Source organism: Brienomyrus brachyistius, chromosome 23, assembly GCF_023856365.1.
Source record: "Brienomyrus brachyistius isolate T26 chromosome 23, BBRACH_0.4, whole genome shotgun sequence".
NCBI classification, from domain to species: domain Eukaryota; kingdom Metazoa; phylum Chordata; class Actinopteri; order Osteoglossiformes; family Mormyridae; genus Brienomyrus; species Brienomyrus brachyistius.
In genome coordinates, this window is record NC_064555.1 from 21,529,954 (window position 1) to 21,552,295 (window position 22,342).

The 22,342-nt window shown below is 46.4% G+C and overlaps 1 protein-coding gene across 5 annotated transcripts in view; it reads left to right on the forward strand.

Annotated features, from left to right (window-relative positions):
- The window catches only part of trappc9 (trafficking protein particle complex subunit 9), a 197,094-nt gene extending 175,057 nt beyond the window's left edge, over window positions 1–22,037 (forward strand). For all 5 annotated transcript variants that reach the window (XM_048993811.1, XM_048993812.1, XM_048993809.1 and 2 more), the window contains 2 exons: window positions 20,773–20,996; window positions 21,322–22,037. In XM_048993811.1, coding sequence (XP_048849768.1) covers window positions 20,773–20,996; window positions 21,322–21,492 — 395 coding nt within the window. In that variant the 3' untranslated portion in view covers window positions 21,493–22,037. The remainder of the gene's footprint in view (window positions 1–20,772; window positions 20,997–21,321) is intronic.
- Window positions 22,038–22,342: the final 305 nt, after the last annotated feature.

Consider the following 22,342-nt stretch of genomic DNA (forward strand, 5'->3'; position numbering starts at 1 on the left):
ATGAGAAGCGAGGTCAAACACTTAAAAGAAACTGCAAAACTATTTCAAAACACTCCAGTCGTCAGATGTTACCGGATGTCAGATGCAATCTTCTGTCTTCTTGAATCTTCCACTTTGACTGCTGCTTAATAATAAATAAAAAATAAAGGCCTGGCAACAGGCTGTAAGGGAGTTGTGTGTGTGTCTGTGTGTCTTTTGTGAACAGTTAAGGGCATCTCTCCACACAATCGGAAGGAATAAGGATTGTGTGACGCCTGGTCAAGAAGGGAAGCAGGGATCCAGAAATGCGAACAACCTGACGGTTTATTTGCAATACGGAGTTGGAGGTAATCGAAGGGCGAGACAAAGAGAATGGTCGTAGAACGTTAGCTGGGGTCCGGTACCAAAAGATCTGTCCGACGAAGAAACACGGGACACGCAGACAAAGGGAGAAGGGGACAAGAGTAGCCGGTCTCAGCAGGGAAGGTTGTTCAGGTGCGGGAGCGGGTCTGGGGAGAGGAAGAGGACAAGGCAAGGTAAGTACACTAGGCAGACGGAGCAGGGAGGAAGCAAGGGGTAAACGCAAGACAGGAGATTGCTCGGTAAGGCACATTTGCATGGCTCAATACTTCGCACTGAACTGCTTGAGTCTCCAGGTTAAGAATGGTCTGTCATTAGCGGCATGCGGAAACACCCGCCGGGTTCCACCTATGTAGGCGGGGCTACTGTGGAGTCTGCGGCAGGTCTGGTCTGCCTGGGCGTGACATCACCCCCCCCTTGACGCCTCCCGGAGGCCGATGACGCTTGCGAGGTCTGCCGCGCGGCCGGGGAGCTGGCCTCGTAGGGTGTTGTGCATGAAAGGAGGCACGAACTGAGGGATCGATCGGTGAGGTTGCCGGGATCCAGCTTCGCTCCCCCGGAGAACAGTCCACCCATTCCACCAGGTACTGCAACCGACCCTGACGACGACGGGAGTCCAAGATGGTTCGGACCACATCGGAGGGCTCTTCGTCGGGTGTCGCTCCAGGAGCTCCCAAGGGCAGGACCGACTCCGATCTCAGGGGACTGCGTTTGGCGGGTTTGAGGAGAGAGACGTGAAAGGTAGGACATATACGGTAAACCCGCGGCAGCTGGAGACGTACGGCAACAGGACCTACTCGGCGCAGAACACGAAAAGGGCCGATGTATCGGGCGGTTAGTTTCTTACACCCTGGGAGGCGTAAATTTTTCGTTGACAACCAGACCAGTTGCCCCGCCCGGTAAGCGGGTCCCGCACGGCGCCGACGATCCGCATGCTTCTTCTGTCTCCCCGCCTGTCCCTTTAGGGACTGCTGTATTCTCTGCCAGACTCCTCGACTTCTCTGGTACCACTCCTCCACCTGGTGTACGGATCCCTCCGGAGAATCCCAGGGAAAGAGGGGAGGCTGGTACCCCAGGACGCACTGGAAAGGTGAAACGTTAGTAGTAGCATTTACCCGTGCGTTTATGGCATATTCGGCCCATACTAAATGAGTTGCCCAGCTGTCGGGTTCTCTGTGACAGAGCGTTCGTAGGGCCTTGGCTACCTCCTGATTGGTTCTCTCGGCGAGCCCGTTGGATTGGGGGTGATAAGCAGATGACAAGTTCAATGAAATGCGGAGTTTCGAACACAACTCCCTAAAAACCCGGGAGCTAAACTGGGGACCCCGGTCTGAAACGATCTCCTCTGGTAAACCGTAATATCGAAACAGAGTGGAGATAAGCAAGTCAGCCAAGTCACTCGCCGTGGGGAGCTTGGAGAGCGCTACTAGTCGGCACATCTTAGAAAATCGGTCTACGATGGTTAATACAATTGTTCTACCTCTCGACCTGGGTAGATCAGTGATGAAGTCCATCGCGATATGGGACCAGGGTCGAGATGGGACTGGAAGTGGTTGGAGAAGCCCCGCGGGAGCCTGGTGAGAGGCCTTAACCTGAGCACACTCGGGACAGGAATCTACATAATCCTGCGTATCCCTCCTCCAGCTGGACCACCAGTACCGCCGGGAAACCAACCTTTGAGTTGCGTTCACCCCGGGGTGTCCACTGCCGAGGTGGGTGTGTACCCACCTTAACAACGCCTCTCGATGGCTTCGGGGAACATATTGAGCCCCGGGAGGGCAACCCGGGGGTGGAGATCTTCTCTCGTTCTCCCGCCGGATGGTCTCCTCCAGGGTCCAGGTGATGGTCGAAACGAAACATTTAGGATCAAGGATAGGTGCCGCTTCCTCGGTGTTGGTGGGGGGATCGTATTGCCGGGAGAGAGCGTCAGCCTTCACATTCTTGTTTCCGGGTAGGTATTGTACGGTGAAATCGAAACGTGCAAACCATTGCGCCCATCGTACCTGTCGGGCAGAAAGCCGCTTGGCTGACTGGAGGTACTCTAAGTTCCGGTGATCAGTCAGAACCAGGAAGGGATGTCGGGCTCCCTCCAGCCAGTGTCTCCATTCCTCTAAGGCAAGACGTATAGCCAACAGCTCACGCTCTCCCACTGGGTAGTTATGTTCAGACGGGGATAACTTGCGTGAGAAATAGGCGCACGGATGCCTACGTCCAGTCAGTGTGTTACGCTGAATCAGGACTGCTCCCACCCCAGCCTCAGAGGCGTCGACCTCTACTTCGAATGGGATTTCGGGATCTGGCTGAGCCAGCACCGGGGCAGAACAAAATGCTCGTTTTAACCTGTCAAAAGCTTTGGTCGCCTCCTCGGTCCAGGTTAGGCGAACCTGAGCTCCCCGGGTTAGTGACGTGAGAGGAGCCGCCACCTGACTGAAATTTCGTATAAAGCGGCGGTAAAAGTTTGCAAACCCCAGAAACCTCTGTAGCTCCTTTAGCGTTCGGGGTTGGGGCCAGTCTAAGATGGCTCTCACCTTTTCCTCCTCCATCATTACCTTCCCGTGTCGAAGCACGTAGCCTAGGAACCGGACCTGAGATCGGTGAAATTCACACTTGGTCTGCTTGGCAAAGAGGTGATGTTCCCGCAGTCGTTGAAGTACTTGTCTTACGTGCTGGATGTGGGTCTGCCTGTCTGGGGAGTAGATGAGGATGTCATCTATATAGACGATTACACACTTGTGTAGGAGATCCTGAAAGACATGGTTCATAAAAGACTGGAAAATAGAGGGACTATTAGCCAGGCCATAAGGCATTACAAGGTACTCGTATTGCCCCCTACTGGTGACAAAAGAGGTCTTCCACTCGTCCCCCTCCCTAATACGTATCAAATTATACGCACTTCTCAAATCCAATTTAGTGAATATCCTCGCCTCCCTGAGTTGTTCTAGGGCCGAGGGAATCAGAGGGAGGGGTTCCCTCCTCTTCACCGAAATGGCATTGAGAGCTCGGTAATCGATACACGGACGCAATCCCCCGTCTTTCTTCCTTACGAAGAAGAAACCTGCCGTTACGGGTGACGTGGAAGGCCTTATAATCCCCTGCAGAAGACTCTCACTAATGTAGTCCTCGAGCGACTTCTCCTCTTGGACAGACACGGGGTATAATCTTCCCTTGGGCAGGATGGCTCCGTCCCGGAGGTTAATCGCGCAGTCGCACTCCCGATGAGGGGGAAGAGTGAAGGCTCGCGATCGGCTGAACACATCCTGGTAATCCTGGTACTCCTTGGGAAGCAGGTGCAAGTCCTCGGACTCCGGGCTCTCAATGCTGGAAGCACGACAGGGCAGAGACATGCAGACGGAGAGACATTCCGGGGACCAAGAGGTAAGCTCACCCGTTCTCCAGTTGAACTGCGGGTTGTGCCGTTGTAACCATGGTAGACCCAGGATTAGTGGATCCTTGGAATGAGGAAGGAGATACACCTCAATCCGCTCCTCGTGAAGAACTCCTACTCGCAGGCTGAACGGTTGCGTACGATATCGTATTGTGCCTTCACGGATTCTCGCTCCAGTTACCCCTAACACCGTGAGGGGACATGCGAGTTTAACACAAGGCAGGCCCAAACGCCGAGCCAGCGCTTGGTCAATAAAGTTACCGGCTGCCCCACTGTCCACTAGGGCGAGGGTCCTCTCCGCTCTATTCTGTGAACCTAGGAAGACTGGTAGGGTTAGTTGGTTACCGGTAGGAATTATCTGAAGCGGAGCACCTACCGGTGGCGTGTCCTCCTCCTTGCCTGGGCGGACGGGACAGGACAGCCGCATGTGTCCAGTCTCTCCACAATAGAGGCAAAGTCCCCCTTGGGTTCTCCTCCGACGCTCCGCTGCCGAGATGGGAGCTCGCCCCAACTGCATGGGCTCGGGCTCCTCTGCTGACGGTCCGGGAGTGACCCGTCGTGCCTCTGTCAAGACCCGTCGCCTTCTGCGGTCACGGACAGTGTTGTCCAGCCTTACTGCGAGTCTAACGAACTCCTCGAACGTAAGAGCCTCTCCTCGGGAGGCGAGTTCGTCCTGCAGGTCTTGATTCAGACCTCGGCGGAAAATGGTCATGAGTGCGTCATCAGGCCATTGGAGTCCGGCGGCGATCGTACGAAATTCTAGCGAGTAATCAGCAGCCGAACGACCCCCTTGCTTACAGTCCAGGAGCCGATCGCCAGGTCTCCTTCCTACAGCAGGATGGTCAAACACCTCTAGCAGTGCCTGATGGAAATCTCTAGCAGAGGTGATGAGTGGACTCTCATTTGCCCACAAGGCCGTTGCCCACTCTCTAGCGCGACCGGTAAGGAGAGAGATAACGAACCGTACCTCAGCCGCTTGGGAGCGGAACATCGCAGGATGTTCCTCCACGTAAATCCCGCATTGCATTAAGAAACCCCGGCAGGTGTCGGGATTACCATCATATCGCTCGGGCAAAGCGATAGGAGCCGCGGCAGCAGGGCGAGGTGGAGAGGCAGGTAGGGGAACCTGGGCAGCTTGATTAGCGAGGAGCTGCTCAATCGCTGCGAGTCGATGCTCCACCGAGGGGTTGTGCGCTGGATCCATTACGAACCGGCGAAGTATTCTGTGACGCCTGGTCAAGAAGGGAAGCAGGGATCCAGAAATGCGAACAACCTGACGGTTTATTTGCAATACGGAGTTGGAGGTAATCGAAGGGCGAGACAAAGAGAATGGTCGTAGAACGTTAGCTGGGGTCCGGTACCAAAAGATCTGTCCGACGAAGAAACACGGGACACGCAGACAAAGGGAGAAGGGGACAAGAGTAGCCGGTCTCAGCAGGGAAGGTTGTTCAGGTGCGGGAGCGGGTCTGGGGAGAGGAAGAGGACAAGGCAAGGTAAGTACACTAGGCAGACGGAGCAGGGAGGAAGCAAGGGGTAAACGCAAGACAGGAGATTGCTCGGTAAGGCACATTTGCATGGCTCAATACTTCGCACTGAACTGCTTGAGTCTCCAGGTTAAGAATGGTCTGTCATTAGCGGCATGCGGAAACACCCGCCGGGTTCCACCTATGTAGGCGGGGCTACTGTGGAGTCTGCGGCAGGTCTGGTCTGCCTGGGCGTGACAGATTGTTTCTTGTTTTTAAATTTTATTTAGAAGAACGGTTACCTGTAGACTGCACCCGGTAAATTAGAGATTATGGATAGCTAAAAGAGATTAATTACCCCATCAGTCTGATGACAATACAGAACAACAAAAGTGTACGGTCAGCCGTTGGTAACTCCGTTTGAATGTTAAGGACTTACACCAGATAAAATATATTTAGAAATGCACCAGTATACCCACCAGCATATATGTAATTATTGGAATATATGTTCTTTAAAATGATTTGTCTGCTGATGGTAGGAATGCTCACCCCACATGGCTTAATGGGCTGAACGTACACCCATTCCTCCCATCATGGATTTGTGGCTGGCTGGGCGCTAGCTTCATCTTGTTTGGGGGCACTGTGTGGTTCAGCAGGTTAAGCCTCTGTGCCTGTGATTGGAAGGTGACCAGTTTGAGCCTGATCACAGCAGAATAATCACGTCCGTGGGCCCCTAAACAAGGCCCCTAACCCTCGGCTGCATGGGTGCCCTTTGCTGCCAAGCTTGGTTTCACCTAGATACAGTTGTGGTCAGAAGTTTACGTACACTCATCTGGGCCATGAATGTCATATTAACTTTGGGCTTTTAGTGATTTATTTGAACCGTTCTTTTTCCTGGGTGGAATGATTATACAACATACAGTACTGTGCAAATGTCTTAGGCAGGCAAAGAAAATGATGTTCAGATTATCCTCGTGTTGGTGTAAAACTATGATATTATGCCTGTCAAAGTGTGTCAGCTTAGCCGTTTCAGAACCTCTGCTAAAGTCATCCTGGTATTTGCAGCGACCGTCCAGTGCATTTTTTGACTTGGCCACTATCACACCTCATACAGCTAGTCAATCTCTCACTGACTTTTTAAACCAATATATTACCAATATATTACATTATTTAATTTAGCTGTTGGTGAAATTTAACAAAATCTTGGAACGGCTGAAGCGGTGTTCATCCAGCCATCCAACTAGATATCAGTAACTTTTTAGAAAACAGAAGACATTATTACTAGTTTTTGTTGTATTACTCTTAATTTGCACATGTTCTAATGTTAAATTGTGTTTTTTGTTCTAAGCCAAAGTACACTTGCTACCCAGATAAACAGCTTTAAACATTTCTTTGGACTGCCTAAGACGATACTGTACATCAGTGATTTTTGAGAACAAGAATTGAATTGAAATTGAATTGAAAAATTCAAATATATTTAGGATTTTCTGCAATCCACGCAGGGTCAGAAATATGCATACAGGCTCCAATATATTCATACACCCTGTCAAATACAGTATTTAGTTAAATGCCCCTTAGCAAGCTGTACCTCGACTAGGCGCTTTTTGTAGCCATCAACAAGTTTCTGGCATAATTCTGGCTGGATATTTGACCACTCTTCTTGGCAGAATTGGTGGAGTTCATTTAAATTGGTTTGTTTCCTGGCAAAATAATTATATTCATGCCCCTGATGAGTGATTGTAAACTTCTTTCCACAACTGTATGTGTCTGTGTGTCATGGACAGTAAGATGGGGTAAGTGAAAATTGAGTTTCCCTATGAGGGATCAATTAAGTATTATTATTATTATTATTATTTAGTATTTGTCTGGCTGGATGGGAACCTGGAGGGAGCAAAAACATGGACCAACCATAGGTCCCTGAGGACCAGATAGGGAAGCCCTGATTTAGAGGCATTGACATTTCACTGGGATTCATTTGCTGAGCGGCCTTCCCCGTGGTGTCCATGCATTGAGCGATCTTCCCCGCAAAGCAGCCTTCCCCATAGTCTCTATATGCCGAGAGGCCATCCCGGCTTTATCCATGTGCCGGGAGGCCTTCTCGCCTTTGTCCGTGTGCCGGGAGGCCTTCTCGCCTTTGTCCGTGTGCCGGGAGGCCTTCTCGCCTTTGTCCGTGTGCCGGGAGGCCTTCTCGCCTTTGTCCGTGTGCCGGGAGGCCTTCTGGCCTTTGTCCGTGTGCCGGGAGGCCTTCTGGCCTTTGTCCGTGTGCCGGGAGGCCTTCTCGCCTTTGTCCGTGTGCCGGGAGGCCTTCTCGCCTTTGTCCGTGTGCCGGGAGGCCTTCTCGCCTTTGTCCGTGTGCCGGGAGGCCTTCTCGCCTTTGTCCGTGTGCCGGGAGGCCTTCTCGCCTTTGTCCGTGTGCTGGGAGCCCATCTCCATGCTCAGAGCGGCTTTCCCCCTAGTGTCCATTTGCCGAACTACCTTCCCCACAGTGTCCAGGCCAAGGGCATGGCTGACTGGTGCTGCACTGGGCTGCAGAGTGGGTGTACGTGGGAGTTCACCCGCCGCTTCTGGGGGAGTGGGAGGATGGCACCGTGTGCTCAGCACTCGCCGTACAGCCTCTGCATGCATAATTACCACTGCTGCATGACCCTGCCTTTCATATTCTGTGCTGTTCAGCCTTCTGATCCAAACAGTGTTTAACTCCTTGGCCGCCATGTTTGGTGGACGTCCGTAAAGAGCCGCTGTTTCAGAGCCTTGCCTGACTAATTTGTTGTTCCTCTGGTAAGTGGCCTGCACCTGTATTCAGTGAGCACTCTGCTGATCTCTGCTTCTGTATTTCTTCCAGCATGCAGTAGGTGCCATGGACATTATTAACTGTCACACGCCTCTGATTTATTAGTATCAATAATGATATAAATACTGCCGAGTATCGATAGGGTGCATCACTGGGCACGATGGCTTCTTCCTGCAGTCTAGAGACATAAAGTAAGGTCTCTGAATTCCCCCATGGTGTGTGTGAGGGTGGGCGTATGTGCTCTGCAGTGGGGTCCTGTTTCTCCAATGTCACTCTGCAGAAGATGGGTGTATAATGTTGATGGGGGTTTTGAGTAAAATGTACTCGGTATACGTATTCTCTCATATAAATCGGTTTAATGTCTATGATGTATATTTACTGTGCTGGTCTGTTAGAAGCAGCCCTTTGATTTAATGCTGTTGGTTCTACAGCTTCAGTATGTTTTGAACCCATCGTTTTTTGACCATTGGCTTGCCCCAGGAGATCATATTAGTGCAGTCTGTGTGAGGGACTGTTCGTGTCGGCTTTGCTGACACATCCGCACACCGGCACCCTATTGCTGTCTCCCTGTTCCTCGTGCCTCTGCCACCCGTCCTTTGGGCAGATGAGCAGCCCTCCCTGTCATGTCCCCCCTGATTGTCGGACTTCTGGCGCTAAAGACTTCCCCGGCGTGCACCCTGTTTAATGTCAGCATCTCCTCCTGCCCTCTTTTTCCTCAGCTGGCTCATTTAATGCTTTTAATACCATTGCATAAAAAGAGAGAGAACTGACGGCTGCCCAGTGGCAAAGGCTGGAAGCAGAGCCCCATGGACTGTAGGCAGGGGGGGACTGTTGTAGGGAAACTCACTTTTATCAAAATTTGTGACTGCGATGCCGAAAGACTTGTTAGGTTTCTTACATATATGAATACGTGTGTGTGTGTGTGTGTGGATTATTTTTATATTTCATTGGGAGGAACCAAATGCCCCCCACAATGTAATAAAAACCTGCTTTTTTGATGTGGGGACCATTTTTCAGTTCCCGTAAATATCTGTGAATGCAATCGAAAAAACGAAAAATGCCAAAAGACTCGTATTTTGTTTGGTTACTTATGGTTAGAGCATTTGACCAAGGCAGGCAAACCTGTACAAGCATTCCACAATATAGCCAAGAAAACACTCACAGCGAAAACCAGCTGCGTGCCACATTGCATTCACAGGTAGTGCGCTTTTCCAAAAAGAAACTTTGCTCGATATATTTTAGGAATTGAACAGATGTCATAAAAAGTTACTCTTTATTAATGTTCCAGTAGAAGTGCTGAAATAATCATCCAAGCACAAGCTTAACGCTTTCAGGCATACGATATATACAGTATGAAATAAGAGAGCCTTCCTTCTGTGGAGACCCATAGGTGGATTGGTAATGGTTCAGGAAGCTATCAGAGGGAATCAGTCTTCAGTGTGGCCTGTTCTTGGTTTTGCATCTTAATGATGCACACTGGTCACTGCTCTCTGTGTCCACGTCCACTGCGTCCCCCAAGGTCACGTGTCTCCTGCTGTCCCTGTTGTCTTTCCTGATGTGTCCCTGTGCTCAGCCTCTCCTGACACTGACCGACCCATAAGGTATAAACAGTATAAGTATGTTCAAGAGCCCACAGACAATGGAAGGTTAAGTATTTACTAAATGTTTTTGTATTGTGCTGCAGGTTGAGGGTGGTAATCTATACAAGGATGTTCAAGTATGTGCCTGCACACAGTGTTCACTGTTCGTGTTCTCCGTTTGTGTGCATGTGAGTGGCTATGTGCATGAGACGCAAAAAGGACTTCTGCATTTGTCTTAAAAAATATTGAAAATTGGATAAAATACCACACCGCTTATAGAACATTTGAAAGTATACTAAAAACAACTCTAATGTCGAAAGATTTCCTCCCTTTTTCGAAGCACTAAAACATGAATGTACATAAAAGTACAGCGTGCCGACGGGCAACCGCGGCAGCGGCTGTTTCAGTGAATCCTTTGGATTAAATTTAGCAGGTGCGCGGGTGGCTGCATGGGACACCAAGCAGCCGGGTGACAAGGGTAGACCAGCCCGCCTCTTTTAAATGGGGGCAAAAATTTGGGGGCAAAAACTCCTGTAAATGAACGGAGAGAACCACATGCCATCCGCACATGCTGTAGGCTGCCCGGCGGCTTATGTTCACAGTGAGTCCTGCATGACAAAGCTGTGAAACACTCAAAGAAATGACTGTGCAGTTAATCCTCGGGGATCCCCAGACAGTACTCATCCCCAGACAGTACTCATCCCCAGACAGTACTCATCCCCAGACAGCACTCATCCCCAGACAGCACTCATCCCCAGACAGCACTCATCCCCAGACAGCACTCATCCCCAGACAGTACTCAGTTTTGCTGTCTCTTGGCTCCCAGCCAATCAGTAACACCGAATATCTGGTAGAGGTGTGTTGGGAGTTCGGAGAGAGCAGAAATGTGGACCGTCTGGGTGTCCCAGAGGACTGGGTCGGGAAACACTGGGTTAATCTGAACCCTGCTAGTGCGGTCACTGGGAATGAGAAGAGCACACGCTTTCCTGTTTAACTTCACGGCTGGCAACTTGGAATTTCTACCTGGGAAACGCAATGATGCTACATCCTGTGATTTATTTTTGCAAAAGGTGGCCATTTATTTTAGGCTTTTGAAATGTTCAAGGCACCTACAGTCTCATTTAAAAATCTAATTTTCTCTGTTTGGGAGGGAAAAAAAAACTGTTTGATAGAGTAGGCCATAACGCACCGCATTTTAGAGAGAGTGTAGCTTTTGGCCTGCTTCCCAGTTTTATGAGAACGATTGAGTGACTCCTCGGTAATGTTTTTAGTCTACAGGAGCTTCTCTTTTAATCACTCCGGAGAAGATGGGAGCCGGAGATGCAGGAGCTGCGAGACAGGCGGTGGCTGGTCACCCAGAGAACTTTCAGGCAGGAGGTGTTAACTTGTTACTGGCCAGTCCTGACACCCATACTGCCGCTATGCTGGGAGTCCTGTACTGACCTCGGGAGTTTTTTTCTAGGACAGTGTGAAGGGAAAACAAGGGTATTTTTTGTACCTGAAAACAATGAGGGCAGGGCTTAATGGATGCAGGCAGTCGGATGTGGGTTTTCAAACGTCGTGTACCTTGGAGGTTATCTATCAGAAGCCACCATGCTTTACTTCCTCAAATATCACCGTGTTTGCGATGGTTCACAGTTATTATCAGTAGCAGTATCTGAAAGCAAGAATAGTATGTGAAAGACTAGGGAGGCTGCCAATCAGTTTTGCAAAAGCAAATATGATGTCAGCTGGAAAGCGTTCGCCCAGAAGCCGCAGAACTTCAGAAACACCTGTATTTATATTCATGCTTATATGCAGTTATTGAGAAACGCACTGGGTGAGCAGATTTGTTAAATGACGCAGTGGGAATATGTGTGAAGAAGTAAAACATTTACTAACATCAGTTAATTGTTCCCCATGTTGTGCTTTATTTACTTGAAACAGCTGCATTTTTTTTCTTGTTGGTCAGTTTCAAATTTTGGATTTTAAATAGTACGTACTGCATATTATTTTTGGCCTACTGAGGGCTTTCATGACTAAAATTGGATCTTTTTAGTTGGTAGGTGGAAAACTGCTGCATGTAGGGAGACTTTGGAGGGTAGAAGGTCCCACACCTTTCAATGTTAGTGAGGAGCAAGTGGAGAGCATCAAAGAACCAAGAGAAAAAAGCAACTGGTTACTAGTAAAACGTCAGTTTTGGTGATCCACGTGATCGTGATAGTTAAACAGTTTTCTGTTATATATAATAATAATTTTAGAAGACATTATTCTAATAATTTTAGAAGAAGAGTTTCTCATTATTTGCGTACACCTAGAGGAAGTGTAAACTGCAGTGGGGAGGGGGTCTCTGCTACTGAAGATAACAAATATTACAGTTTGCTGTACCGATAGCGACCAATTTTTGTGGTGAATCAAAGAGGATACTTTGAATTAATTAGAAAATGTGTTCATACAAGTTTAGAAAGAAAACTTAATTTGAAGTGTTAACAATCTGTGGAGGCTGTAGCTGTTTTTGCACCCTAGAAATGACTGGTGTCTCTTTAAATAACTTTTAAGCTGAGTGCAGAGGGGAAAAAAACCTAAAAGTTAAGCAGAGACAAGTTTCTTTGTATGCTGTTAGAAAGACATTGAAACGGAATGGCAATTTTATTACAATTATCACTTGCAAATCAGCCTGAGTCACAACTTTGTGTCTGTGGAACAAGAAGAACAGACTTCCTCGTCACTGAGTAAGAGCTGGTTTGGGGTAGCCTTGTTAATGTGGCCTGTTAATAGCATATTTCCTATTTTCCAACCGCCTGTTGTAAAACCCTAAGGCCCCAGATTAGGGTTAGCAAACTGAGGCTAAGGTTAGGTTTAGAAAAAGTATGGCATATCCAGACATCACCATGTGTTTTTATGACTGTTCTGCTCCCCCGTAGGATAGAAAACCACAATTTAGTATGTTTTAGTAGCTTATTTCCTACTTTCCAACTGCCTGTTGTATAATCCTAAAGCCGCAAATTAGGGTTAAGGTTAGGCAAAGTATTGTATATCCAGACATCAACATGTATTTTAATGACAGTTCTGCTCCCCAGTAGGATAGGAAACCACAGTTTAGCAGGCTTTAGTAGCATATTTCCTACTTTCCAACCACCTGTTGTATAACCCTCAGGCCCCAAATTAGGGTAAGCAAACTGAGGCAATGGTTAGGTTTAGAAAAAGTATGGCATTTCTAGACGTCAATATGAGTTTTTATGACAGTTCTGCTCCCCCGTAGGATAGACGACCACAGTTCAGCATGTTTTAATAAACCAGCGCTACTCAAACAGCAGTCACTCTGTGTAAGATAAAGGCAGAGCTCACTAGGTCAACCCTGCGATGAGGGGGAGAGAGAACTGCTACGCAGTCAGGCAGTCTCCCAAAAATGGGCTTCGATCTCACTTCTGCCACTGCTAAAGTATCTGCCCAGTCATTTCAGAAGATCACAAACTGCTGTGGTCTTCCTGGGGAAAGTGTTTGCTATGATACTCAGAGGTGCCGCATTGGGGTTTGCTAGTGAGACATGATGGCGGAGTATGGGGGAATATTCTGGATGTGTAAAAACAAAAAGAGTTGAAATAGCACATTTGGATTAAAAATATGTAGTGGCAGAAATGGCTAAATTAGAAGGTCTTTGTGTATATGTGACTTTTTTTTTTAAATACAAAGTGATGCTGCAAAATTAATTAAGTAATGGCTAAATAGCAGTATGGTCTCACAATCAAATAAACATATGTTGCATCGTCCCCTGCCAAGTTGGCACCAAGTGGCTGTAGAGAGTCATCCAGTATGAAGGACCCTAATGTGGAGAAGTCTAGTGGCTCTGTCAGCCCTAATATTCATTCTCCAGGACTACATGCAGTTTTGTGTCTTGGGGAATAGTGGCACATGCAGGCTGTGCAGAATTCTGCTATTCCTGGCTGTCGGTATAATCCCTCAGCAGTGAAGGTATTGATACTGTAAGGGAGTCTGCTGCAGATTTAATTAGTAAGTCACGAACATAACACTCGCCTTCTTGAAGCCACCTTCTCGCCTCTGTGAGCTTTTAAACACAGCTGGGGCTGAGGATTGGTGTGGGGCGATGTCTCAGTGCCACGAGAGACGGGTACGTCTCACAACTCTGATCAGCTGTCCAGGCTGTGGTGGGCTGAGATCCTGCAGAGAATTAATTTTGGCGACCCGATGTGACAGTAAGCTTCATGAAAACGTAGCTCGGAACTTGCGTGGCCGTTAACAGCTGCCCTTGTGCGCCTGTACGTTTGTACCTCTAGTATGGCCTTCTCTTATCATGGCAAGACAATTCTGTTAAAAGCCAGTTGTTCAGCAATTCACAAGCAAAATAACTTGAGTGGTTGTTATGGCAATAATTATAAAAAGAACAGATGGCTGCAGGCATCAGATGCTGTGATGTTATTTTTAGTCGTGTGATGGCACGCCTGCAACCTTTATGGGAGCCACTCAAACTCTGTCAGCTTGCCTGTTTGCACTTGAAAAGACCGCGTTCACCTACATAAGCAGTGGACATTTCCGCCTCGTGTCCCCAGTGCAGCCACCATGTTCCTGTCTTCCGTACTGGAGCGACTGGGGGGGGTCCCTCTGCACCCGCCATCACCCGGAGGGCCCTACGTCCTGTTAAAACTTCCCCTGCAAATTGCTGTGGAAGACGCTGTCCACTACCTGCTCCAGAAATAGGTGGGGAGCAAACTGTACGCCGTAGTGGAGTCTCTGTTGTTCTTATGATCTTTCTGGGACCTTCTTTGGTGCCTGTCTGTTACATACTGTCTGAATTTTTAATCGTCCCCCCTAGTGTACAGTATTGACAGGACAGACTGGACCAAATACCTTAAACAGACTGCAGGAGTTGGAAGGTTTGAGGCTTTTAGTGTTTCCAGACTGCAGTAGTCGCTTCAAACCTTCACGCATGGCTGTGCTGTACCTGACTTTGCCTTGGTGGGATGGCTGCCCGTGGATAGATCGCTGTTATAGTCATCATGGACTTTAAAATCAATGTTGGACCCTTAAGAGAACACAGACATTTAGAATTTTAAAATCTCCTTGGCAAATAAGCCGACTACTTTGTATAAATTAAATAAATGGTGTTGAGGGACTGAGTGGAAATAGACAGTGAGATATGGCGTGAGGAGGATGTTTGTTAAAATCGACAAGGGCGGCTTGACATAAAAAGTCAAATACTGTTATTGGATCCATGTTTGTTTTCAAGTATAGATAGTATCATTTTTTGAAAGATCATAAATGAAACTATGCAGTTCCTTTTGGAAAATGATGGTGGTGATAGATTTAAACCTCAAAATTTAAAATCTTTCAAATGAATGTGTCCGAATATATTTACGAAAGAATTACATGGAATTTTACAGAAGTTACTGATTTCAATACCAGATATCCTGCTAAATAAAGAAAACCCCCCATATGAAACCTTTCTGATTCCATTCATCATCCTTTTTACAGTTAAATACCATTTTCTGCATTTATAAAAGGGGCCTTCCCTGAACATATTGGACGAAAGATAAAATGAAAGCACTGACGACTCCTGCTTTGATCAATATAAAAACATCACCGCTTATGGTAAAGAACTTTCAAATTGCAAAAGTGTTCAAAGCCAGCTTGCCTATGTTTTTGCTTGCAGATGTGTTCAAACCTTCCTCCAATTAAGTGAGCCTCTTTTGAACCGCTTAATTGAGCTTATGTTTCATAATCCAATGATGCAATTTCTGTTTTGTATTGATATTGCACATTAGTGAGTATTATCCTTTATTTAGGATTTATTTAGATGGCCAAAAGACTAATATAACCTGCGTTCTACTTGTTGATGAATTTCTGCCAGTTTTTCTCACATGTTCCTTTGTTAGTTTCACAGGATAGTACGAGTACCTCTCCAGCATTCTAGCAGAGTGCTTAGGCCACCTCAGATGAAATAAAATGAATGAAAGCAGCGGTGCAATCATTTAGGAATGATCTAATTCTGAAGTAAGAACCCTCTAATTGCTGCCAGTAACAGTCTTTAAAATAACATTGTGTCTCTTATGACCCTTTTATGTTTCATGTATGTCATCACATGGATCTGCAATGTTATCAGCTCTCTTTGACTGATAACCATCTGCCTTGCGTACAAGCATTTACAGGCTTTAAATAATGCTTATATCCTTAATTGCATCCTACACATTTCATTTTAGCCTTCTGCACAGTACAGTACAGCACTAAAATATACAGTAGAGCATCTGCACAGTACATCGCTAAAATATACAGTAGAGCATCTGCACAGTACAGTACAGCGCTAAAATACAACAACAACAACAACAAATTTATTTTTATATAGCGCATTATCACAACATTACATTGTCTCAAAGCGCTTTACAGTATCCTCACCCAAAGGCCCCAGTGAGTAAGCCATAGGCGACAGTGGCAAGGAAAAACTCCCTAGAAGGAAGAAACCTTGAGAGGGACCAGACTCAAAGGGGAAGCCCATCCTCCAGGGGCCGGCAGGGATAGTCAAATAGAGAGAGCCGAAGCCGAGTCTTCTTCCAATTGCCAGGCAACCAGAGGTAAGGCAGCGGGTCATACACGGAAGAACAGAACGGCGAGCTGGATGCAGGGACGTCACTGGTGGTGGTCGGGTGTGCTGGATATCTTGATAGATTGAGGTCTCCAGGCATCACCCCCAGGAGGAGTAGGGGAAATAAAATGTACATTTATAAATATATACAGCAAAATATACAGTAGAGCATCTGCACAGCACTAAAATATACAGTAGAGCATCTGTACAGCACTAAAATATACAGTAGAGCATCTGCACAGCACTAAAATATACAGTACAGGATCTGCACAGTACAGCGCTAAAATATACAGTAGAGCATCTGCACAGCACTAAAATATACAGTACAGGATCTGCACAGTACAGCACTAAAATATACAGTACAGGATCTGCACAGTACAGCGCTAAAATATACAGTAGAGCATCTGCACAGTACAGTACAGCACTAAAATATACAGTAGAGCATCTGCACAGCACAGCACTAAAATATACAGTAGAGCATCTGCACAGTACAGTACAGTGCTAAAATATACAGTAGAGCATCTGCACAGCACTAAAATATACAGTACAGGATCTGCACAGTACAGTACAGCGCTAAAATATACAGTAGAGCATCTGCACAGTACAGCACTAAATTATTTAATGCCCACACACGATGTACAATACATATGTTGATATGTTCCTGAAGTGTGGTACATTTATGGCATGTGGGGGCATTAAAAAAGCATTGTAGATGAGGTACACCCTTGAAAACATACATTTATTTATTTGTTTGTTTATGTGACGTGGACAACTTTCCAGAGTGATTTTTTTTTTTTTTTTTTTTTTTGCTGTTAGGTATTACTGTTTGTCAGAAACTTGTCTTGTTGACAACAACAATTATGATGTTGATATTTTAATGCCAGCTGTTAGTATAATATTGTTTCAGCAAAAGGATAATGGGTTCTGTTATGGGCTGTGTAAGTCTGGGCTGGTCCTGCCTGTAGCCAATGCATTCAGACTTCAAACTGCAGGAGCAAAGACACACATGGTCACGAGGCCAGAGATGCTGCTCTAAGGTCCCTGCTTGTTTTATGAATGGGCAAACACAGAACGGGTGTAGCGTTTGCCAAAAATCTTTCTGGTTAAGATATTCTCTTTGGGAAATGAGTAAAGAAGTATGACGTTCATCTTGGCCGGGGCACAGTGGTTAAGATCTGCTCATGAGGTAATCTGAAGGTGGGACCTGGTGGCTGTATGTTTGAGAAAAACAGGCGATTGTGATGTGATAAACACACCGACCGAACAGTAACATCATAATAATAGCAAGGACATTGACGGGGGCAGGGTGACCGTATGCGGCAGCTGAAGGGGCTGCTGGGAAGCAGTGAGATGAGGAGGGTGCCGAGACCTCCTCCGCCTGTCCCGCGGTGCTGTGTTACGCCACCAAGGCCAGTTGCTGTGGTGATGCCAGAGCATCATGTTTCCATGCTGATTCGGACGGACTTTCTCAGAGCAGATTAATGACGCCGGCATCTGTGACATCTCCCATGCAGACGTAAAGCTCCTCACAGGGGATTAGCAGCGTGTGCTAAATGGCAGACCTACACGTGCTGTCGGAAACTCTTGCCACTCTGTGCTAGGTACCACCCCCATGTAGTATTTAAGCTGGAGCAAGGAGGGTTGAAATGCAGCCACCTGTATCCTGTCCTTTGATAAATACCCCACTTAAACCGGTTGATGTCCAATGACCGTAGATCTTGCCTGGTCAACTGTTTGCTGAAATATTCCTTGAAAAGGTTTGAAAGATGCAAACAGTTTGTGGTACATTTTTGCATCTGTAAGTGATTGTGAGATAGAACGAGTTTAGTGTCTTTTTAATGCGGTAGTAGTAACCCCCCACCCCCACCCCCCATATGAGAGAGCTGGGAGTTTTTATCCGAAAATAAAGTCCTTTAATATGTGCCATTAATTCTAGCTCATTGGGTTTCTATCATGCTGGCCCCTAGGAGCTGTGTTTATTCAGCCCCCGAGTGGCTGCTGTAAATCACGCACCTGCTTAATGGAGGTCTGGGGTGGGGGGCAGAGGATGGCAGTGGATAGCTACCTGCTAAACGTTTCCAAATTAGTGATCCAGTTCATGGGAGGTTGGGGGGATTATGTTCGCGATACGCTCCCCCAGCGTCAGGGCTTGTGATAAAGCACGTCTATTTGTCAGCTTCTGGCTTGTAAATCGACTGTGGATGAATTGCTGAGGGTTCCTTGGGGGCCATCATGCCCTGGACGTACGGGCCAGGCCAGTCAGGGCCGCTACTTTTGTATATGCCTAAAAACATCCATTTAGAGTTTGTTTTATTTTTTACTTTTATTTAGGCCTTGGGTTCGGAATGCGTAACTATTGCAGGTCATATGGGAGAACTCAGCAAAGATTATTAATGCAGATCATACAAACATCGTTGTTCTTACAGATATTAATTAATGCCTTTATGTATTGCAGAATGTCTGATTACCCTAATGTGAGTCTGCAGACTAGGCCACTGTGAAAACCTGATGTTCTCTCTGTACCCACTATCTGTGATCCCTTTGACCATTAATTTGCTTATTACCTCACATTGTTGATTTGGAAATTATTGATTGCATTACCTGTACTATTTTCATTAATCATAAAACTATATTAAATATTTATATATTTTAAATATATTTAAAAAATTTGGCACATTCCAGTTGAGTACTCTTGTGTAGGGAACATAGGTGGTGTTGGTCCCATTCATTTTTCAAATGCAAAGAGATGCAAATCAGTCATTTAACTAAAATATTATCAGCATTATGGGTTGTAATAATTGTGACATTATTCATTTTACTGTTTAGTGTAATGTGTGGTAATAAGTGCTCACGGCTGATATGCCGTTTGAGTGACTCCTAAGCAATGAAGAGGGATAATTGCCGTTTGTCTGATAGCACAGGCATGCCGTCCACTCAGCTGATTCCTCGAGCAGATCAAACCATTATATTCTTTAAGTTCATCGTGGAAGAACGTGTCGTCGTTGTTTAGAGCAGATGTACCTACAATTTGCACATCTCCTAGCAACAGGCCTTCGAAAACTAAATATAAGTACTTAGTGGTGTGTGGCACGGGCCCGGGGACGCCGCCGGCCCGCTGTGAATATGCACGGCATAGCGAGTGTAGCATCCCGCCAGCCTCTGGGAGCCCGTCGCATTTAAGCCAGGATAACGAGCCCAAGTCGTCAGCGGACAGTGTGCCGTCTGCCATGTGAACACCCCCTCATTAGAGCCCACCAGGGGGAGGACACAGCAGAAGTATCCTGGGGGCTTGAGATGCACCCCCACGCCACACCCATCTTCATACCAGCCCAGTCACTGTCAACTGTGCTTGGCCTCAACTGACACATGCATGTAAAAATCTCATTTTTGTGCAGATTCAGTTACACAGGCTTCTGTGTGGCTCAGTGCGCTCAGGAGGAGGGAGCTGTGGGGGCGGGGTCAGGCGCTGGGCAGGCTTACTATAGGCCGACTGCTTTCCCCTAACTGTCACATGATGTGGACATACAATTCGAGTGTCCAAAATATACATCTGGTCTCTGTGGACAGAAACCATCTGATTCCTCTATTCCCTAACAGAAAGGAAATATATTTATTTACAGATAGATCGTAATTGCCTTCCATCTTCCGTTTGTGAGCGTTGTCTGGATATGTGTACATGCACATTTACTGAACTCATTAGAAAAGTGGGGCATGCCTCCTGGCAGCCATTTGCCAGCGTTCCGCCAATCAGACGAGCCTCTGGCCCCTTCCTGGTTCCAGGTGAGACCCCGTGTCATGAAAGGGAGCAGAGGCACGTCCAGTCTACCTCAGCACTGAATCTGAATTTCTAACACATTAGTGGAATTGAATTCACTCCTAATTCAACATTGTTTGAAATGTCAGCTCTGTGCGAGTGCGTAGGTGGGAGAGGGGTGCTGTTCCAGCAATCCCATTTGTCCGTTCTTGACAGAAATTAGTCATGCTTGAGATTGATAGGATGCACTTTGAATTCATTTCAGTCTGCAAGCTCCTGCTCTCTTGGTTAATGTCAATATGGTGTATTTTAGGAGGACAAATCATTGATCCCTCAGCAAAGACTCTGTAATGGAATTCTCCAAGTACTAGAAATTTTAGGAATGTTAATGATTTTTTTTTTGAATGCTCTTAATGTGTTTGAAAGCAATGAAGTTGAAGTTTTTTCTTCTGATTTCTCCAATACGGTGGTATTGCTATTTTACATAAAGTGATTAGCGTGTTCATTTATCTGACTTATCTATATTTAACCTTCAATCGGCCTTCAGAACCTTATGGCTGGCCTTTTGGCAGCTCTTCCTAACTTTTTTTGCAATAATCTCATTATAAAAGACCAAGGAGACAGATTATAGCTTGACATTAGTATAGTACAGACAGCATAACAGAGATCACACGTCGAGGAAGCGTCAGAAATGTATTAATAACTGTGACGTTGGTCTGTGCATATGGGATGAAATCTGTTTGTTTGAGAAGCTGTGAGAAGCTGTTTTTCACCCAAGACAGCCCATGTTGTCATCTCGCTATCTGTGTGTCCATCATCGGCATTTACACCCCCACCTCAGCCTTGCGAGCTCACACCAAGCTTTTCTCACTTTGTCTTTCCGCAGACGTGGTGGTGAACGGGAAGCCATGTGACTGCAACATTATAGCAGAGTGCAGTGTGGGTGATATGGTGCCCCTGGAGGTCAGGCTGACTAATCGCAGCAAGAATGCAGTGGGTCCCTTCTCGCTGAACATCATCCCCTTCCAAGACTACCAGAACGGCGTCCATAACTATGAGCTGCAAGATGTCGTCACTTTCATCGGCTCCAACACCTTCTACATTGACACAGTGAGTAAGGCTGACAGCACAGTTTTACTTCATCTCATGGAAAGCCACAGGATGTATTTACATATTTATTAGTGTGTGATATTGCAAGCATCCTCTGAAAATAATGAAATGTTTAAATAACTGCAGCCTTACCATATAGCATTTACGTTTATTTTATTATTCAAGCCAATATTAAAGCTTTATCAAAAACTGGCAGTGCATTTTGTCATGAAATAAGAATGAAACGTCTGGGGTATTTTTAAAAAATAAGGGAGGTGCTGCTATGCGTTTTTAGCCTTTTTGTCCCAAATTGTCCCCGCTTAGGTTGATCTCCTTCCATTTTCAGGTCAAGCCCACAGAAGACTGTAACTGTGCCGGTGCTCTGCTTTTTCTCTACGCTGGAGACTTCTACCTGAACATCAAGTTTCAGGACGACAGCAGCTGCGGCCGCGATCTGCCCCTGGCTTGGTTCTGTTTGCCAAATGTCCATGTTAAAGCCGTAGACTCTCCTTTTTAAAGCGCCGTCCCGGTCTTTTACAGAGGCATCCATCCTCCGAGTCCATCACCTTTTCTAGGGACCAGTTTCTGACGTCTGTGCAAAACCGGTTTTATTCTAGATGTAAACTGGAACAGCCAGCTAACTCCAGTTTTATTCCCCTAACTTCTCAGAAGAACAAATATATCATGACCAGAGATTCATTTGTAAATAGGTTCTGTAAGCATCTGTGTTTGTGTAATAACCATAGTCTTAAAGGTTAAGGCAACTTTGTAAAGAGCATGCCAGAGATTTTTCACCTTAAAAAAAGATAACAGAAATGCCCTCTTCGGTAACTCGGTTTCAGTCAGCCACCAGTTGCAGGCAGTGGTTCCAGACTACCATAAGCCTGCGTGTAATTAAGTAATTACATCAAAATACGCATATTTTGCAAATCGATATGAACTCCAATCGTTACTGCACTAATAATGGAATAGTTATTGACTTCTGAAATTCAGATGTCATATGCACAGTTGTTGGTCTCTAATTGCAAAATTTCTTCTTGAACTATTAAAAGGCTCTGTAGACATGTGGTTCTGTTGGATTCCTGATTTCTCTTTCCTAGATGTGTTTAAATACCGAAGAATAATGCCCCCAATTTGGCCGCTGCACTGAACGCAGTCTTCCATGGTTAAATACATCTTTTTCAATTGCCTTACAGAAATATTATGATGTGCATGTATCTGGGTTTCCAGTATCTCTTTGAAAAAGGACCTATAGGATGTACTTGGAAGCAGGCTTGTAGATAGATGCTCATCAGTAATTTAGTTTCACAATTACTGAACTAGTGATGCTTGATCTGCCAGTGGGATAAGTGTGCTTCCTCATTTTA